The sequence below is a fragment of the Molothrus aeneus genome, chromosome 9 (genome assembly GCF_037042795.1).
Source record: "Molothrus aeneus isolate 106 chromosome 9, BPBGC_Maene_1.0, whole genome shotgun sequence".
NCBI classification, from domain to species: Eukaryota; Metazoa; Chordata; class Aves; order Passeriformes; family Icteridae; genus Molothrus; species Molothrus aeneus.
The window spans coordinates 2030197-2050155 of NC_089654.1; the positions used below are offsets into that span (position 1 = coordinate 2030197).

At 44.5% G+C, this 19959-nt stretch overlaps 1 protein-coding gene across 1 annotated transcript in view; it reads right to left on the reverse strand.

Annotated features, from left to right (window-relative positions):
* The window catches only part of CACHD1 (cache domain containing 1), a 91709-nt gene that overhangs the window by 49520 nt on the left and 22230 nt on the right, over positions 1–19959 (reverse strand). The window contains exons 2-3 of the mRNA XM_066555454.1: positions 11971–12033; positions 3716–3864 (exon numbers count right to left, since the gene is read on the reverse strand). Coding sequence (XP_066411551.1) covers positions 3716–3864; positions 11971–12033 — 212 coding nt within the window. The remainder of the gene's footprint in view (positions 1–3715; positions 3865–11970; positions 12034–19959) is intronic.

Genomic DNA, 19959 nt, shown 5'->3' on the forward strand with positions numbered 1-19959 from the left:
CAACCCTGCCTTGGAGGGGGCACAAACACACAACTGCTGGTCTCACACCAGTGAAACCAGAATATTTGGGGTACAAACAGCAACCAAAAGCACAGTCAGGCTGGGAATTTCAATCCAGACTGAAATGGCACGGAAACTCACTTATTTGGGCTCTTCACTGCAAGAGCCAACACCATGTAATGGCAATAAAATAAATATTGCTTTCCCTGTCATACCTCACTACTCATTAAACAACCAATTTAAATGCCAGGTTTGTTTTCTAACCCAGTTTGTGCTTTGTTAGGTCCTGTTTTCTATCATTTATTTATAGCCACCAGGTGTGGAAATCTCACAGTTTATCCCAAGCAACATGAAAAACCAATGCTTGGATTTTCAGAAGAAATACAAGCAAACGGATGGATCATTTTCTTAATGGTAAGAACAAACTGAAGCCAGCAATCTATTAAAAAAAAATAAATTTAAAAATCCTTTCCCTACAGAGTAGTTCATCCTTCCCAAGTGAATTTTCCCCAGACCAATCCAAACTTGCAGCATTCCCATTGTCAATAAGTTGGACAATAAGAGGCTGAACACCGTGTGACAAACAGCCTTAAACACTCCGGGGGAAATCTTCAAACCCACCTAAAAATACCCCAAAAATACCATGTAGATAATGCACTTCTGCCACTGCTCTTGCCCCAAATGTTTGCTCAATGAAGAGGCCACATGAGGAAACAGCCAGAAGAAGACACACAGAGTTCAGGAGCTGTAACACAAACATTTCACAACCCTCCAGAACGAAAACCACAGCCCTGAGGACTCAGACAAGGCCAAGGCACAATCTGAGGCAAAGGATCTCATGGGAAAAAAAAAAATCACAGACAAATCTGGGTCTTTTTCCATGTGACTCTTCTGCAGCAGCAGTTAATAAATACTTTAACCAAAAAAATTTAATTGTTGTTGCTTTAACACCAACATTAAACATTTCAAACACCAAGCATAAGCTGTTATCAGCACTAACACAACCAATTTAACTTCCTGCAAGTGCAGACCCAGCTAGTCCCCAAATTAAACATGCAAGAATTCAAAATATGATCACAATATCCAGGGGAATCAGCTTCTTCCCTGATATTTAACCAAAATGGGGAATCTCCCAGAACGGTGATGCCACAGGGAAGGAAAATGAAAGGAAGAGCAGCAGATGGGAGAGGCAGAAAGGGGAGAAAAACTGAAAAGATGGCAGAAGCATTTAGACAAAATCAGGCAATGAACAAAGCATTGTTCATTGGAGCTAAAACTTGGAAGTTTCAAACAGAAAATACATTTTTACATTCTATTTTTTTGTCTTGCAGATGATTTCCTATAGACAGCACTGGGCCCAGTGGTCAGATAAGCCTCAACCAGGCCTTGCCAAGGTCCAGAACATCCTGCAGCTGATAAACTCTTCTGGGGATTATTTAATTATTATCCAAGCAACTAAATGAGGAGAATCCCATTGTAGAGCATGAATGAGGAGCTGTGCAAACAATAAATTCAGCCCTCTGCTTTGCCAGCTGTTTGTGTTTTAAACCTCTTACTGGGCAGGATTCTTATGCAAGTTCACCACAGGTAAAGAAATTTCTGGAGGACTTCCAAGCTATGTAATTTTGGAGGACAAAGTGAAAAGGAATTCACTAAAGTTCCAGACTAAAAGCAGACTTCTCTTTTTAATGAAAAATGAGGCCACACTGACAAGGGGGTGATAAATCCCATTTCTCCTTCCCTTCAGCCCTTGCTTGGAAGGTGTTCCTGCTGCCTGGTGATTCCTGCATGGATTTTGTGATCAGAGGGCAGAAAGGTTTTCACCCTCAAAGAATTCCTGACCCTTTTGTCCACACTGCCAACGGCCTGGCTGTGGCAGCATTTTCCACAGGCGCCTTGTCCAGCAGGAACTGCACAGAGACTCCAAACCTGTGCCCTTGGAGTCACCTGATGGCCCAAATTGCCTTCCTCCCTCTCAAATGTGCTTAAATCAGACTGAGATATAAACCATGAAAATCAGTCTGTAATCAAGGTTTGCATAAATGGAAAGTTACCCTTGTTCTTTTCAAGCCCACATGGAAGTAAATGTTTAAAATGTTCAGGATTTCAAGAAAATTACTCCTCTTTAATTGGAAAAATCAGGGCTTCTATCACACATTTCTACAGCTAGAAAACCCAAAGAAATTTCTGCAAATATGCAGCACAACAGAAATTATTAAAGACAACCAAGTGCCTGGATTTAGCCTACTCAAAACTCCTGTACTTGAAACCAAACCAAACTGAACACGAACAAATGCAGTTTCCAAGCCATGGACTCGATTTCATGAAAGCTCTGCTACCAAACAGCAGCATGTCAGCCTGATTAAAGCGGAGCACAGTGCTGTTAGCATGTGATGGACTGACCAACTCGTGATTTTGGCTACTTCAAAGGACAGGAAAAGCTCCCATGACCAGCTTGAGGAGAGTTATTCAGGGCAAGCAGTGCAAGAACAGCGTCTTGGATCTAGACAGACTCTTTTTGTACAGAACACCATGAACGAACTTTCTTCCTTTTGTTGCTTCCAGCTGATTCCCAGCTCTTGTTTAAAGCCCACCATCAAACACTGGTGTGGCAGAAATGTAGAAGAAGATGAGGACAAGATGAGAGGCACCTTTGGAGTTTTGCCTTCTCTGTTGTTACCCAAAGTAGCAGAAAACTCAGGAGTAAGAGCCTGAATGAGGGATGTGGGACTCCAGGGGCTCTCCAAAATGCAGTTTATTGTACCCAAAATGCAGTTTATTCTATCCAAAATGCAGTTTATTGTATCCAAAATGCAGTTTATTGTATCCAAGGTGTCACAGCAGGCCAGGATGGTGGGTGACAGAGCTGTGCCCACAGCTGTCAGCTCCAGACCCTTTGGTTTTGGTTACAATGCATTCTATACTTTTCTTTTGGCTACAATGCCTTATAGACTTTTCTTTTGGTTACAATGCATTCTATACTTTTCTTTTGGTTACATTGCATTCTATACTTTTCTTTTGGTTACAATGCATTCTATACTTTTCTTTTGGTTACAATGCCTTATAGACTTTTCTTTTGGTTACATTGCATTCTATACTTTTCTTTTGGTTACAATGCATTCTATACTTTTCTTTTGGTTACAATGCATTCCATACTTTTCTTTGCTGAGCATCTTAATACAGTAGAACCAATCTATACTTTAACTATTACCTATAGCCCATCATAACTCCTGTAATTCCCATATTCATGTCACTGTTCTCCAAACACTAACAGTCAGTACATCACAGTTTAAGCTGGGAGTTGTTTTTCAGTTTTCTTGCAGTGGAAAATTCTGAGACCTTTTTTCTACTTGCAACATCAGCACAGACTTGTTTTTACTGAGCAGAACGATAGCACAGGCAAACATCTTCTTGTTTGGGGTGGGTTTATCCTTTGCTCTAAGCCATACAAACCCCTTCTCACTAACACCCCCTTTGCCTCCTTGGTTAGCCAGTGAGGCTGGCTCAGCAATTCTTTTCTCCTATATCAAAACTTGCTTCCATCTCTATTCCTTCTTCACATTCTACATTCAAAAACCTTTCTGCCAAGCACACATTATCTGTGAGACTTTCTTGTCAAACTTTCATTCTTCCCGGCACTCGGGCTACTTTGCAAAGAAACTTTCATTTTCCAGATTAAAAGACAGCACGTGGAATTCCAGACTTTCATACTCACTCCATCATGGAAGGGGGGATGGTGCAGCAGTCCTGGATGGCAGTCAGGGGTGAGGTGAGGTGGGCAGTGTATGAGGCTTCCACCACCTGCTTGTTCCGATTCACAACGTCCAGGTAGCGGTTGAACTTCTCGCGGATTTTTTTTGCCAACTGGAAAAAAAATATATATATAAGGAAGTTTAAAATCAACCCAGTTTCTCTGTATTACTCCACTCCTTAACAAGGAATTAGAACCTGTGTTAAAGACAATTGTTTTCTGATTTGCTCGTTGTGTTTTTATTTTTGTGGCTTAAGCAAGAAGTCAAGTAATTAATACTGGCTGCAGCAAGGAGACCATATAAGAAAATAAAATACATTTACCATCCAGCAGTGGGTGCCTCAACAGAGTCCTGCATGTGTGAAAAGTGTGATTTCCATTACACAAACTTCCCTTTCACTAAGAACTGACAGCTGGATGTGACACTGAGGTGCTTGCTCCAAGGCCTGACAGGGATGTGATGGAGAATAAACCAAGCCACAAGTGAATTTATTGAAGTTCTGTACATGGACACTTCAGGAAAGCCCAAATAATGGTACTAGAGATGCCTTCGCTGTACAGAACTCCTCCTGCTCCAGGAGCAAAGAGCCAACAGCAAATCTCCCACTGATGGGAGCAACCTCAGGACCCAAGGAACCCAAATAACCCCAAACATTGCCATGAGTTCCTCAGCAGCCTCTCCATCAGCTGGATCTGTGCAGAAGTGTTCCACCACCTCTTTCATGGAGATTTGGGCCAAATAAGCGCCCCAGCTTTTGCTTTTCAGCTGCAATCCCTGCTGCTTTCCTGGGAGGCTGAGCAACGCCTGGGTGGTTTCCTCATCGATCCAGAGCTCACTGTGCCTACTCACAATCCACAGCTTCAACCACAAACTGAAACGTCTCCAACTGATGTTATACCACAGCAGCACGAAAATAATGACAAAAGTCTTGCACCACTGAAATTCCTCCCGAAGCCTTCTGTTGTCAGAGGGACTCCTTATAAATCAGGACAAGGTTTAGAGGTGACGCTGTGATTTGTAAGAGCCAATTTTGCTCCTTTCAGAAACTGAAAACTAACAGGTTGTGGCCCCTCCTATGCAATTCTCAGACCATTAAAAAATAGAGTGGTTCACTTTGGAAATAGCAAATTGGGTACTTCAGCCCTTCTTCTTAAATCCTTTTGAAAAAATTAAAATAAAAGTAAAATGAATGATTTTTTTGCTGGCAAAGACTTCCAATCTGGTGTGATCTGAGGGCTGGTGGTGCCTGTGGCATCTCTGCCCTCTCCATGCCAGGCAGATTCCAGGCACTGGGAAGGGCTGAGCCAGCTGGGACACATCCCAGGCTGCTGGAGTGACTGTGCTGTCACAGAGGAGCTCGTTTGTGTCCCTTCATTAGGCACTTCCCAAAGAGCCTGACTAACGACTGCCAGGGAAAAGGGGAAAGGAAAATCTGTGGCTGCTCCTGGAGCAAACGTGACAGTGAACACAGTTAGCAGGAGGCATCAGGTTTCACAGGGAACATTTACTGAGATTTTCACTCCTGGTCTTTCATCAAAGGCAGGAATTGATGAAACGGATCAGGGTTTTTTTTTTTTTTGCTCTGCATATTCTGCATCCCTTTCACACCAACCAATTACATATTTAATAATCAGCCAATCCCAAATGGAAGAACCACCTCTTAAGCAACAGACAGAGGTGTTGGATAATCAGAAATACTGTTTTGCATTTCTGCAAACTTCTCCAGAGCTAAATCACCTCCTCAATCCACAGCACTCCTCTCTCCTGCACACCCCAAGCCCTGCAGGAATGATTGAACAGTGCTGCTGCTGCTCTTGTGTGCTGGCAAACAGCCCTGGATTCTCCAGATCCCTGCACTAACAAATGTCTCTCCCAACTCTCACCAACAGGCCCTTTTGTCATGATTTACTTGGTTCTGGGAGGCAGGAGGCCTCCCTGATAACAGCCCTGCTCTGCCTGCCCGCTCCAGGGAACGCTGGAGACCGTGACAGGTCCCAAGGAGCACAGGTTTAATAGGACCCTGCTCAAATGACTCGCAGAATTACACCTAATTAGTTCTGTGCAATGATTTATTGCCAAGGCACCAGAGGACTGCTAATGGGCTCCTCCATGTTAGACATCCAGCACTGTTAAATTGTTCCCAGTTGCTAGGATAAAAAGCTGTTGGGGAGATCTTTCTCTGGTTTCCAGTAAACTTTCTTTGTGTCTGGCTGTACCCCTCAAATGTGCTCTTCAGAAGTGGATTCTCCTGGAATTGTTTAAAACCCACCATTAAACACAGGTGTGGGAGAAATGTAGAAGATGAGGACAAGGTAAGAGGCACCTTTGGAGTTTTGCCTTCTCTGTTTTTATCCCAAGTAGCAGAAAACTCAGGCTATTTTGCAAAGAAATTCTCATTTTCTTTACAGATTAAATGACAGCATGAGGAATTCCAGGATTTCATACTCACTCCATCATGGATGGGGGCATGGTGCAGCAGTCATACAGCACAAATTGGTTTTGTTCTCAAACAAATACAAGCCAAGTTTCCTAAATCAAAGCATTTAGATTTGGTGTGTACAAAGTTCTCCTCTCAGGCTGGGCAAATGAAATGCCAAGGCAAACCAGGTACTTGAATCTGAGATTTCCCTCTTGGTTTCCCTACCTGAAATCAGGAAGAGGGGAGAGAGCTGAAGTTTGCTGAGCATCATTAGCAGTCATAAAACCATCACAGGGCCCCAGAACAAAAGGCCTCTGGTTTGGAATCAGAGCTGCTCTCTGATAAATGAATGCTGTTCAAGCTGAGGGTTCGGTGTTGATGAGTTTTCACCTTCTAGGTTGAACGATAAAAGCGCCCCCCAGCCTTTGAATTTCACCCTGCTGTGCCGAGTCTAAAGATCTGACAAATCTGTTTTTCAGAAGATCCTGTACTTCAGAAGCTGACAAAAAGCAAATGCTTTGTTCCCAAACTGCGTCTCCCATGAAAAAAGCTCTGAATGGCTCAAAGTCACTCCGTTATTTCTCTGGAAGGGGATCCAGCGCCTCGGTCGGGGCGGGAGTCAAGTGCGTGTCAGCAGCGAGGGATCTGAAACCTCCCAGAGCTCCAGACACCATTCCCTGACCACATCTGACTTTGTCTAATCTAAAGAACTCTAAAAATATTGCCCTCTGATACCAAGACAATGCTCCCAACGATCCAGGCCACTTCAAAACCAGCAAACTCAAAGTCACCGAGGGCAAGACCATCCAAAAATAATTTTCCGTTGAAAATTTCTTCAAATGAATAAACTGTGATAAGAAACTGAGGGTAAAACACCAATGAAACGCTAGAAACAAATGGTTCTAATTAATCAAATTGAGAAGTATCACCCAGATGAAGCCTAACAAAACAAACCTTTCTTCCATAGCTGGGCTTCATTCCCTCCCAAACTTTATTTCCTTTGCAGAGTGATGCTCTCGGCTGCTGGAGCCTGTCACAGTCAAAGCTGCAGGCTTAAATCACCTTCTCCTCTTTCTAAATAAAAACCTGAAGTTTTTATCCAGCACATACCCTGCTTTTTTTAACCTGCCTGGAGCTGGAGAGCTGCTGGATGCTGATGGATGCCAGACCCACAAAACCTCCAAAGTAGAGAAAGAGAGATAACAAATAATGAAAGGACAGAAGACTGAACTATGAAACCATGCTTACATAACTGCTCAAGTATTTTTAAGGCAAAATGGAAAACTGTGCCCTCAATCAGACACAGGAAAGGGGCAGGGGTGTCCCACACCTGGGTGGGTACCAAGTGTGGCAGACATTTCCTGCTCCCACAGAAATCCTCCAATTCACCCATTGTAATGGAGACTGAAATAAATCTGGATGCCTCGAGATTGACACAAAATATCATTATCCAACACAAAGTGCTCTTTGCCTCATCTGAAAAACAGCAGCAAGGGGAAGCCTCTGTGGGCTTTTTTCAGATTTCTGTGCTTTCTCCTTGATTTTAATAAACAAAACAATGAGCAGAGAGTGCTCTCTGTGAACAATGCAGCCATTAGCCCTGTTTTCCCTGGATTTCCTCTGGCAGCTGACACGCAGCCAAAGCCCTTGGGTCTGCAGACAGGTTGGACTGTAACACCTGTTTCTATTATTGCAGCACCCCTGGGTAATGCACTTCAATTGTCACCATCTCCACTGACAACCTTTCATCACAACATCACTGAGCTCCTCTAATTTTCCCAGAGACATTTCCCTCATTTGCATCGTTCCCTCGAGCTTTTTCTTAAAGCTTCTTCCCCCTCAAAGCTCCACAGCTCTGAAGTCTTCCCTTTGCAGGGAGCTCTGAGGGAAAGCAGAGCTCCAAGGTGAGGTTTTATTTCTGGCTGCAGCTTGAAAGCCAAGGTATTTTTCATGTTTCCAAGCCTGTATATAAAATATGCATCAGTGGGATTGACAGGCAGGGATGCCAGGATGGACTCACAGACAGGGATTTAACACTGTCAAGCTCCCTGGAAAGCATTGCTTACACATGGAAGAGCTGAGTTAGAATTTTGAGGTTTAAATTTCCTCTGTAAACTAGAAAAATCTGGGAAAAAGCACCTCTCTCCAACACCTACCAGGCATTCATCCTGCTGCTGTATCACAACTGTGCATCCACAGGTTCCTAATCTAGGAAACTTTTGATGTTATGTATTTTTCATTTACGTGGCTCTTGAAGAAACCACTGGTTTTGTACCAGCCCTGAAGAGCCAGAGGTGAGCAGGGACATGGCTCAGGGCAGGGTCACAGAATCACCTCCAGCTTCATCCCACAGCTCTGTTTTAAAGGATTCTAACCCTTCATGGAATCCTGGAATGGTTTGGGTTGGGAGGGACCTTAAGGATCACCCTGCTCCACCCCAGCATGGGCAGGGACACCTTCCACTGTCCCAGCCTGCTCCAACCTGGCCTGGGACACAGCCAGGGACCCAGGGATCCACAGCTTCTGTGGCCTCCCCACCCTCACACAGAAGAATTTCTCCCTAAAATCCCATCTAAACCTCCCCTCCTTCCATGTAAGTCCATTCTCCCTTGTGGAAAGTCCCCACTCCTGCTCCTCTGGATGACACTGAAAATACATTTCATTATTGCAACCAGGATGCAGGAAACCGCTTTCCAATGTGCATTTTGTCACGGAAACCAGCACTCATTTGAGGTTTTCTACTGGCCAGTACCTTTGGCAAAGCTTCCCAAGACTTATTCCAAGGAAGATGTTAAACAGGATGCACAGCAAAACCTAGAGAGAGGTCACAATTCCTGAATCATTCTGGAAGTACATTAAACACACAATAATTGCCTTTTATTGTGAGGCTCACAATTCATTAATGTGTGTGAACACACCACTTCTCACAGCCAGGGAACGTGCTGTGCTCAACAGCTAAATGTAATTTTTTCAGCACATTTCAGATCTATTTCCTCCCCAAAGGCTTCTTTGCCCAGTCCAAAACCAACCAAACTAAAAATCCAACCCAATGGCAGCATGGTCTGAGCTTTTCAAGCCTTTTCTCCTCAAAGTTGGTCAATGTACTCCTGCCTGAGAGCATTTCACCCCGTCTCCTGTGTGGAGCCCAGATCCCCGCTCTCCACATCACGGAAAGCAGATGTCTGGCAGGACACTGAACACACACTGACTTCCCTGAAATCAGCTAATGTAGATTCTCCCCTCATAAAACTCCTCCTGTCCCACTTTATTTGCATCACTAACTCACAGCACTGCATTCTCATATCATATGATGAGAGTTCTCTGATACTGAAATAACTCCCAGGGAAGGAATCCAAGTCAGTTTTGGCCATTGCCATCCCATTTTTAATGACCTGTTCAAAGCAGAAAAGGTTTTACCTGTCAGGTACAACAGTAATTGTGTAACTGCAGACCTTAAAAGTGTAACCAGTTCAATGCTGAGAGGTAAAACTGCTCCTTGTGTGGCACAAAGAAAGCCAAAGGTATTGAACAGTTAGGCCTGAAGGCCAACAGCTGGAATCTTTCACTTTTTCAATAAACTGAGAGTCATTATTTACATGGTTTGGTGCAAAAAACCCACCACCCCCACAACAATTCAGTGCTCTGCCAAAAAAAAGAAATCCCAGCTGACATAAAAAACTGTCATTAATTGCCTTTGGATAGCAGTTGCTACGAAACTGTTAATGAATGAGCAAAGCAGAAATGAGATTTCTCTGGCAGGGGATTTCATCTGCTTACATTTGTTTGCCTTTGCTCAAGATGATCCCATTCAATGTCCTACTCTTATAAAATTCAGGTTCTGTTGCTGGGGATTCGTTAGGGCTAAAAGATCTGGTTATTAATGAACCAGAAGTGCTCAATTATTCTTCCATCCACTTCACTGTAGAGCTTTTAAGCACAGTAATTACACTTTAGCAGAGCCCCGTTTTCTGCCCTGACAGCTCCAGATCCATCACCCCACCTCCAGTGTTTGGACAGCTCTTTAAATCCACTTGGGATGAACACAGACATCTGCTCTGGGAAACAAGGACTGTCTTTTCCTCAGTGGAGAATCCGTAGTCAGGACTTCAAAGAAGTTTTGATCCAGTTTCTTGGTTTCCCAAAAGCAGTTTTGCCTTTCAAAAGCCATCTGATACATCTGATCCAGCCCACATGGCCCTTCTGTGGTGCACAGACCACCCAGAAACACTCCTGGAAATGCTGCCCTATACAGCACAGAGCCACAGAGCCCATCCTGAGGGATGCTGGGATGGTTTGGGATTTCAATTTTTAAACCCAGGTGACAATTGCATTCCCGTGGCCCCTCTGCTTGCAAGCACCCACCTGGGCATGCCAAAACCTCCAAAAAGCTGGGGAAGGGTCTGCGGCTCCAGGAGAGGCTGAGGGAGCTGGGCAGGGGCTGCAGAATCCCTGAGGGAGCTGGGCAGGGGCTGCAGAATCCCTGAGGGAGCCGGGCAGGGGCTGCAGAATCCCTGAGGGAGCTGGGCAGGGGCTGAGCCTGGAGCAAAGGAGGCTCAGGGGCCCTTGTGGCTCTGCACAGCTCCTGCCAGGAGGGCACAGCCGGAGGGGTCGGGCTCTGCTCCAGGGCACAGGGACAGGAGCAGAGGGAACAGCCCCAGGCTGGGCCAGGGCAGGTTTAGATTGGATATTTGGGAATATTTCTTCACTGGAAGGGTTCTCCAGCCCTGGCACAGCTGCCCAGGAATGCCCATTCCTGGAGGGGTTTAAAATCCCTGTGGAGGTGGCAAATGGGGACACGAGGTGGCTTTGGCAGTGCTGGACTCAATAGTCTCAGAAGTCTTTTCCAACCTAAAAGTTCCTTACAATCCCATCTGAACCAGCTCTGCTCTGACTTTTTCTTCAGTACAAAAATGAAAGGCTGGAAATGTCACCATTTCCAGGAAGCACAACTTGGAGTGTGAATCATTCCTGTATTCCAGGAGCAGTGTGAGCCCACATGAACACGCCACGCACTGACCTGCTCTGGGAGCCACAACGGGGCTGCCTGCAGGGCTGAGCTGCAGCTCCCTCTTCCCCAGGGAAAGCCCCACTCCGAGGAGCTTCTGCTTTTCCTGAACATTAAAACTGGTTTGATAGGGGTCTAGGAAGGTCAGGTTACTCCTGAAGGCTGAGCAAGTCCATGCTCATACTGGGAAGAAAAGCTGGTTCACTGTTCCATTTCTTTGACCAAAACCCATCATCTTTACCACAAACATAACTGGGACTTTAATTTCTGAAATAATAAAACATGACCGACTTGATCTGTTCGAAAACTGATCCAAAATTAATTTTAAAAATATACACATGTATTAAAATGCAAACTGCCCGTGTAGGATCTCAATGTTAAACTGAAGAGTTAAATGTTGAAATGTGCTCCTGTAAAACCCCACAAAATTACAAGCACCCCTCAACCCCACCTATGATGCACCAGGCTGTAGCTGTCCCATATTTCCACATCATAATTTGAATTTTTTGGGTTTACTTTGAATTTGAAATTCAAAAAGAGACACTTCCAACATGAAAGGCTGACAATTAATGGGAGCTTCTTCATGAGGGCCCTTCTGTTTCCAAGGGACAGCCCCACACCAAGCAATGGAAAAGCTCTGCGAAGTTCTCAAAAGCTTCATCAGCACATGCACCCATCCCCATTCCCATCCTATTCCTGGCTGTGATCTGAGCTTGGGAAGGGGCCACAAATGCAGACAGAAAGAATTCCCTGAGCTGACTCTGCCAGTGGAGGTGAAGGGGTTTTGGACTCACCTGCTGAACTTCACTTTCTCCATTTGATATTTTCTCCGTGTACACGAAGGAGTTGAATATCCTCTGCAAGAAAAACCAGAAAGGAAGTGTGAGAGGCTTTTCTGCCATAAATGTCCCAGGAAAGCAGCTCCAAGGGGTGGATGGGTGAGGAAATGGGGTCGGAGAAGAGCCTGGGGACTCTCCCAGTGCCAGGGAATTATGTCTCCATGAGGGATCTGCATGCAGAGGCTGACTTTGGAAGGCAAAGACATAACAGGGTTTTTTCCACACATCTGTGTATTTACCAAACTGACCTAAGGTGCTAAAAATGGCTCCACGTGCAAACTATGACCCTTCTTTTGCTAAACATTCAACCCAATATTACTACTTTTAAAAATGCTTGTTTCCAACTAAAACATGAGAGGCTGGGAGCCGAATTTAGACAAATTCAAGATGTGGAAAAGAGACAAGTGAGACCCAAATTGAACACAACCAGATCAACCTCATTAATAGCAAAAAACAAGAGATTTATCAGAAGACAGAAGTGAGAGCTGTGTCCTGCTGTGGGAAGCTCACTTCCCAGGGGGACAGGTGACATCCCTGCTTACAGACCCAGAGGAAAAAACACTCAACACCTTGTGTTATATTCTGCTTCCAGACTGAAAAACAGGACTGGAAACATTTGGGCTTACACCAGCAGCATTATTCAAAGGTTTGTCTGATCACCTGAGCTTCTCTTTCAAGATTTCTCACTGCCAAGGGCAGCTTTGCCCTTGGGGACAGTGGGGCCATCCCCACTGGAAAATGTACAATTGTACAATACCCCTAAAATATTCCTTTGCTCTCCTAACAGCAATCAGTGGTATCAATAGCTGTAATAGCAATAAATGGAGGTCATTTAGGCTGTAAAGACATTGCTCCAGGAGAGCTGGGGGTTCACAGAGGGGATGGATCCCAATTCTGTCAGTGCTGAGTCACACACGTGGCTACACCTGGCCAAGGACAGGGATTCCTAAACACCCTGGGTTGCATTATCAGCAACAACAACTGCAATTACTAAAAAGTTTCAGTTTCATCCAAATTCATCTCCCTGACAACTCTTGGAGTCCACAGCTCCAAGGGTTCTTTTGATGCAGGTTCAGCTGATTCCCTCCCAGCAGTTACAGGCAGCAAAACCAGCCTGGAAAATCCTTTGGTGTGCTCCCCATCATCACTTCCCCTTATCCCTCTCCCTCCTGAGGACTTGAGGAATTTCAAAAATGCGAACTCTTCATTCTGAAGAAGCATTTGGAAGGGCAGCAATAAATCTCCTTGGCTTACAAGGCTCAGAGAGCCAAGAAGGGAGGGCAGGGGAGGGGGTGGAAAAAAAAAAGGTTTCTACTCTTAAAAGCTGCCTGTACATTGAGACTTCATCGAGACCTTTGTTTAAAGCTCTGCTTGGGTACTTTAACTACAAACATGTTGGCTTTTTTCTTCCCTCCCTCGTGAGATGAAAAGATAACTTAAACATCAGAAGGAAATACATTAAAGCATGTCATTTTGATGCAAAATGTTTTAAATGAATTGAATTTTTCTGTCCACGCAGCGTTTAGTGCGCAGACATCAAAAGGAACGAGGAGGAAATCAACTGTCAGCCCCTGAGAATGGAGCTTTCTGTCCCTAACACAAAGCTGACCCTTCTTCCACCCTTTTCACATGTAGCTCATTTATGAACTTGCAAAATAATGCCAGGGAACATCGCCCATGGTTATGTAAGAGTCACAATGCCAGCAGGAATTTATTTGGCTTGGTTTTTAACCTATTTTGCTTGATTTTGAATTAGTTCATTTCTTTAAAATGGTCTGGTGTATTCTGTTGTTTTAATTAAAAGCACTGTGCATGGCTGAGAGGGGGGAGCAGGAATTCCTCAGTCAAACTAAACACACATAATGAGTAAACCAACAGTAAAAATCGAGGAAGGATTGAGAATCCAACCCCGAGGCTACACATGAACTGCTCAGCCCCTGCCTGGGTCCAGTCCCTACTCAGGATATCTTCTCCCTATTCAAGAATTCCTGGGCACAATTCCACTCTAGGGGGAAAAAAAAACATCTTTAAGCTAATTTCACTGACTTAAAAGTGCCCTAACTTTAACCAGAAAATCAGAGCTAAGTGGCAACCTCAAATGAAGTGGTGGGAACTTCACAGAGCAGAGAGAAAGTCAGCCCCACACACAACCTCAAGAAAACAGTCTAAATATTTAGGAGAACTTGCCCTGCAGTTTACACAGCCCATTAGCATCTGTACTTCATTCTCCCCAGCCCTCTTGTAGAATTGGCTCTGTGGAGCAGATGGCAGCAGGCTCAGCTCCCTCACAGAACAATCCCACACGTGTTTAACGAGATGCTGGCCCGGCGTTACTCGCCAGAACCCATCACCACTCGCCCTCCCAACATGGGAAGGCTGTGCTGGATCAGCATCTGGATCAGCACCCAGCCCTTCCTCTGGATCAGCATCTGGATCAGCATCCAGCCTTTCCCCTGGTTCAGCACCCAACCCTTCCCCAACTCAGCATCCAGCCTTTCCTCTGGATCAGGATCCATCCCTTGCCCTGGTTCAGCCTTCTCCCTTGAGCTGCTCCTCCCCCAGCCATGGAATATCTCCATCCCCACCATCACTCCCAAAATCCCAGCACACACATCCTCAAGCCCTCAAATGCCACCTTATTTTCCTTCATTTGCCTTTGTATGCACTAATTAACTGGGGAAAACCCCTTTATTTTTACATCCTGGTGGAATTATCCCAGCACTGTGACTGAAGCAATGTCTACCTTCCAATACTAAGAAAACAGTGTTGGAGAGTTTGATTTATCCTGACACCTTCCACAACAGCAAGAGGACAAGTGGAAACAGCCTTAAACTGAGACAGGAGATTAAAGCTGGATACTAGACAAGTTTTTCCATTGTTTTTGTGGTCAGGCATTGGGATAGGTTGCTCAGAGTGCTGCTGGAGTCCCCAACCCTGATGGGGATCTGGGAGATGTGGTTTAATGTTCCAGCAGGGATTGGGAAACAGCTGGACTTGATGATGTTAAAGGTCTCTTCCAACCCTGGTTATTCTCTAATTGTACCATTTCAAAACTTATTATAATCTTCCTAAAGGTTCTGTTGGGATTATTCAGACACTGGAGAGCCACAGCACCTGCCTGGCTGTAGCTGCAGCTTTCTGCTCAGGTTTAGGCTCAGTGCTGCTGCCAGGGGCTGAGCACAAAGCCCTGAACCATCCCCAGGGCCTCTGGCAACACCCAAATCCTGGGCACATCACTCCTGCTCCTAACCCTCCCCAGCCCTCCTGCCTGGCCACACAAACACAAGCCCAGACTGAGAAAATCCTGGTATGCGCAGGGATCACACCAGGGATCCATGACAGCTCCTCAGGAAAACCAGGAGATGTGGCCCTGTGAGCCTGCAGGAGTCCTGGATGGGGCCCTGAGGAAGTTGAGGTTTGTTTTCCAAAGACAAATTCCCAAAGTATCCCACTCTTGCTTTCCCAAGCTCTTGAAATCCCTGGCTGGGTCAAAGTACCTGCAGCTTCCTGGGGAATTCTTCTGTGGTACCTCCATATATCCTTTGATGATTCCAGCTGCCTGGTTTTAACTTTGGACAGCAGGACAAGTATTTGATAAGAGAGAGAAATCAGGAAGGAATGAGGAATTCAGGAGCAGGGGGCTGGGACAGGGAAGATTTGGGCCACCAGCTCTAATGCCTGGCACAGGTGGGGTCTGACAGTGATGGATGGGGCCAGCACCCAAACCACAGCTCAGGTTTCCCACCAAGCCAGAGATAAGCTCGAGTTTACCTCTGTGGTGTCCCAAAAACTCCTTACTTGAGAGGCTTTTATTTATCTGAAACTGAAGGCAACTCAGTTTTAAATCTGGGAGAAGACTCTAAACCAAGAGCTGCATAAAAAGTAAAATGTTAACTGGCTCGTTCCCTCAGGATGAAAATGCACTGCAGTGAGAAAAACACTTCCAAAAGCCCCAGCCTGACTGTCAGCACAGCATCAGAACAAACAGAAAAATCCACCACCCCCAAAGCTCCAAGGCCCCCGACCAAACACAGGCACCAACTGCTCTGCAGAGCACTCAACCATTTGCACATCACTTCACTTGCCAGACAAGACACGAACCCATCTCCCTGACAACAAAAATAACATTTTTTGAGACAAAGAGAATGAGGGAAAACAAACACAGGATTAGGAAAATAGCCACTGAGCTGTAAATACATTGAGGCCACTTCACCATCCATACAAGCCATTTAAAAAACAAAACAAAAACCAAAAAAAAAAAACCCCAAAAACCCAAAGCACCCACCTTTCTGCAGGTTTGGGGCATGGATTGCTGTTAGCTGTCATAGTTGGGTAAGGACTCAATGACAAAAATCAATAATATTAAATTAGTTACACAGAATAATAAAATGTAGGTGTGTAAAACACAGGCAGAATCAGCTCAGCAGGACTGTGATCCTTTGTAAACTCAAGCAGCCCCTAAGCAGGGTCTGGTTCCTACATGAAAGGTTAATGTTTTAAAAAGTGGTGAGCCAACAAATATCCAACAAATCCTTTTCCTGGTGGAGCTCGCCCAGGGAGGTTCTTTTCAGGGAAACCTGTGCAGTTTATTTTTGCAGTGTCTGAAGCCATCTCGTGTTCTGTTTTGTTACCATTTTCTAAAACCAAGGAACATTAACTAGAGACTTCCCAAGAGATCAGGGACAGGCTCTGTGCTTTCCTCCAGGAATTTCCAGTGAGACATGGAAGAAGCTGAAGGGAACTGGAGGAAAACACAGGGAAAGGCACATCCAGAGGGATGGGAGCACCGAGGGCAGCAACCACAGATCTGAAAGGAATAGCCCAACACCACCCCACAAATGCCCTTCTCCTCCTGTGGGTTTCAACGAAACCCCATGTTTTCACTAATTTCAGAAGGGTTTTAACTAATTAATGCTATTTTTCATTACATGATTTGTGGAGCAGCCACAGACACCTGAATCAGAGAGAAAAGTGATGCTGAGCTCAGCTCAGCCCCTGCCATCACAGGCTCTTGGAAATTAGAACTTTCCTAATTCATTTTTCTAATTAATGTCTCTAATTCACTTTTCCAATCAATTGTGTTAATTAATCATGAGCAGTGTGAATTCCACTTTAGCCAGCATGTAGCTACCTTTTTCTCAAACTCATATCGTTGGAGTTGGATTGGAAAATTGCTGAAATTTGAAGTTTTGCTGAACTAACCCTGATGAGCTTCAATGAGGCTGAGAACTGGGCACCTAAAATGCAATTTTACATCCCTCCAAGGAAATGCTGCAGAAAGCAGAAGGTAAAGAAGAGTCTAAGAAAGACAATCAGCCCGTGCTGTAAACTCCCTGTCTGGGAAAAATATAATAAAAATATACTAAAAATACCGAAAAATGTGGATTAATTAGCATGAGAACTGAGAAATCAATAACCAGCCGAGGGTGGAACACTAATTAATAAAGAGAATTATGTGAGTTAGAACCAATGAACATTGCAGGCTCATAACACACCCTCTGGGTGCACACATTCCCCAGTACTTGAAGTTTTAAGTGGGAAAACATCATCTCCCTTCCCATTTTTTCATGTCATGAAGATTGCTCACCAAGTCCCTATTTGGGACTTATCCCAAATTTTGAGTCTTATCCCTATAAGGCTCAAGGTCCCACCATCTTCCACCAGGAGCTCATCACATTTCTGCAGCACTGGAATGTACTCTGGGCAACACAGGAGAACTGGGATTCAGGTTTGATCTTAATCTGGATGGCCAAAAGCATCTCATCTATGTATTTATATATAAATATATACAGTCAACATTTCTGTATCAGCTGTGGGGGTAAAATCCCATGGGATCATTTCAGGCCTCAGAGGGGAGATGGGGAGTAGGCACAACACTGAAAAGGAGCAAAGGAGAGCACAATTCTGATGGATTTGTTTCCTTGGAAAACTCTGGGCATTTGCAAGGAGAGAAAACTCTGGAAAACTGAGTGAGTGCCAAAAAATGCAATCAGGAACCAGCAGGTTTTTGGGGTTTTTTTTTGTCTTCTTTTTCAAGGGAGCAGAGAAGAGGAAGGGAAAAAGGGTGAGAGGGGGAAATACCCCAAGAAAATAAGTTCCACATGTTCAAGAGATTATTCATTTAGCCAATGTAACTTGACTAAGGTTATTCTCCTGACAATGTGCATGGCAGAAAAAAAGAAAGTCATGCTACCCAACCCTTAAAATACAAAGCAGATGGGCTTCTCAGTGGCACTGGATTCCTTTTCCCTACACTTACTCCTCATTGCAGCCTCTAGGATGTAAAACTTAACTGATTTCAATGGGTTTTTTCAGATTGAGAACATTTTGATTAGTGAACTCTTTTCACCTTGCTGCATCTTGTTGCTCCTTTTCCTTTTAAAAGAACCTAAAATTGAGCATTTCAAAGGAGCAAAATTGACCAGAGCCTTCATTCTACTGGGAGAACTCTGGGTTTCAGTTTTCTGGTTTGCTCTCAAACTCATGTCAAAATGACTCAAAACTGGGAAGATGTTAAGCAGCAGCCCAAGACTTGTAAATAGCTGCAATCCTAGAGCCAGAGGGGTCTGATACCACTTTAAGTGTAATTACTGTGCTTGTCCAATTTGCTCATGAATTTCATGTACAGCAAGTCTGCAGAAAAAACACGGATCAATTGATGCAACATTCCAGGCAGGATTCTGCAATTTTACAGAAAAGTCAGGAAAAAATCCCAAAGCACAAAGGGACAGACACACCAAGAGAGGTGATTGTTCCCTCATCAGTTTTGCATAATTAAGGATTTTGCTTGGAGAAATGCTGCAGCACAGGAACTTTAAAAAAACAATACCCAAGCAGACAACCTTAAATCCAGGGATTTAAAGATCATAAATCACAGGGCTGAACTTCTGTGCATGAAATGAATGGGCTGATGGCAACCTAATTACAGAAATGTTTGCTTTAAATGTCCAAGAGTATAATTTTTCAGGATCTCTCAGCAGGAAACCATCAGCATCCACAGGATAAATGTCCCAAAAGCCTTCCCTACAACCTCTCTGGAACAGGAGCTGTCTCCCAGTGCCTGCACTTGGAGAGACAGCCACGTTTAAAGTTTTAACACAAACTGCAGCCCATGTGCAGGTTCTTGCACTAGAACATCCACACTTCTGTCAAGAGATAAATAATAGTAGTAGTAACCTGAAAAAGACTGGCAGGACATAATTATCTCCCTGTGATAATTGAGTCAGTGTCTGCAATAAAAACTGCAAGGTTGCCTTCATTTACAGCATTAGTTGTATTAATAAGTACAGAAGTTTTAGGGTCACCTGCTTAAATACCTCATCTGCATCATTTTTATATGATATTTGTATATTACTTATATTTGATATAATCCCCACCCTTCCCTTCCCTCATCTGCATCATTTTTATATGATATTTGTATATTACTTATATTTGATATAATCCCCACCCTTCCCTTCCTGAGCAGAAACGGGGGGGGGGGGGTGCAAATCTGTGCAATTTCAAATTCTCAGGTTGAATCTCTCACTTGAAATTTAAAAGAACTTTAAAAAATAACTCAAGGTGATAAACCACTTTGCATTAATTCTATCAATCACTCCATGGGTGTCAAGTTATTTTCAAACAAAAAATCCCATTCCAAAGTGACTCCAGACACACCAGGAGAGGTGTCCTGGCCAAGCAGGGCCGCAGCAGGTCTGGTGCCACCTCAGCTGCTCTGCAGCTCCCTGGGCACACGAGGCCAGCCCAGGGCTGTGACCCCACATTTAAAAGGGGGAGTCAGTCACCAAACACCTCCAGAAGCAGAGGAGAGGCCACTTGAGCTGCACTGATCTGACCTCGGGATTTGAAATCCCCTGGGAGGCTCTGTGGGCTCCAGGAAACACCGTTTTGCCACACTTCAGTGCTAATGAAAAGGGAATCACTCATCCACCAGCACTGGAAATG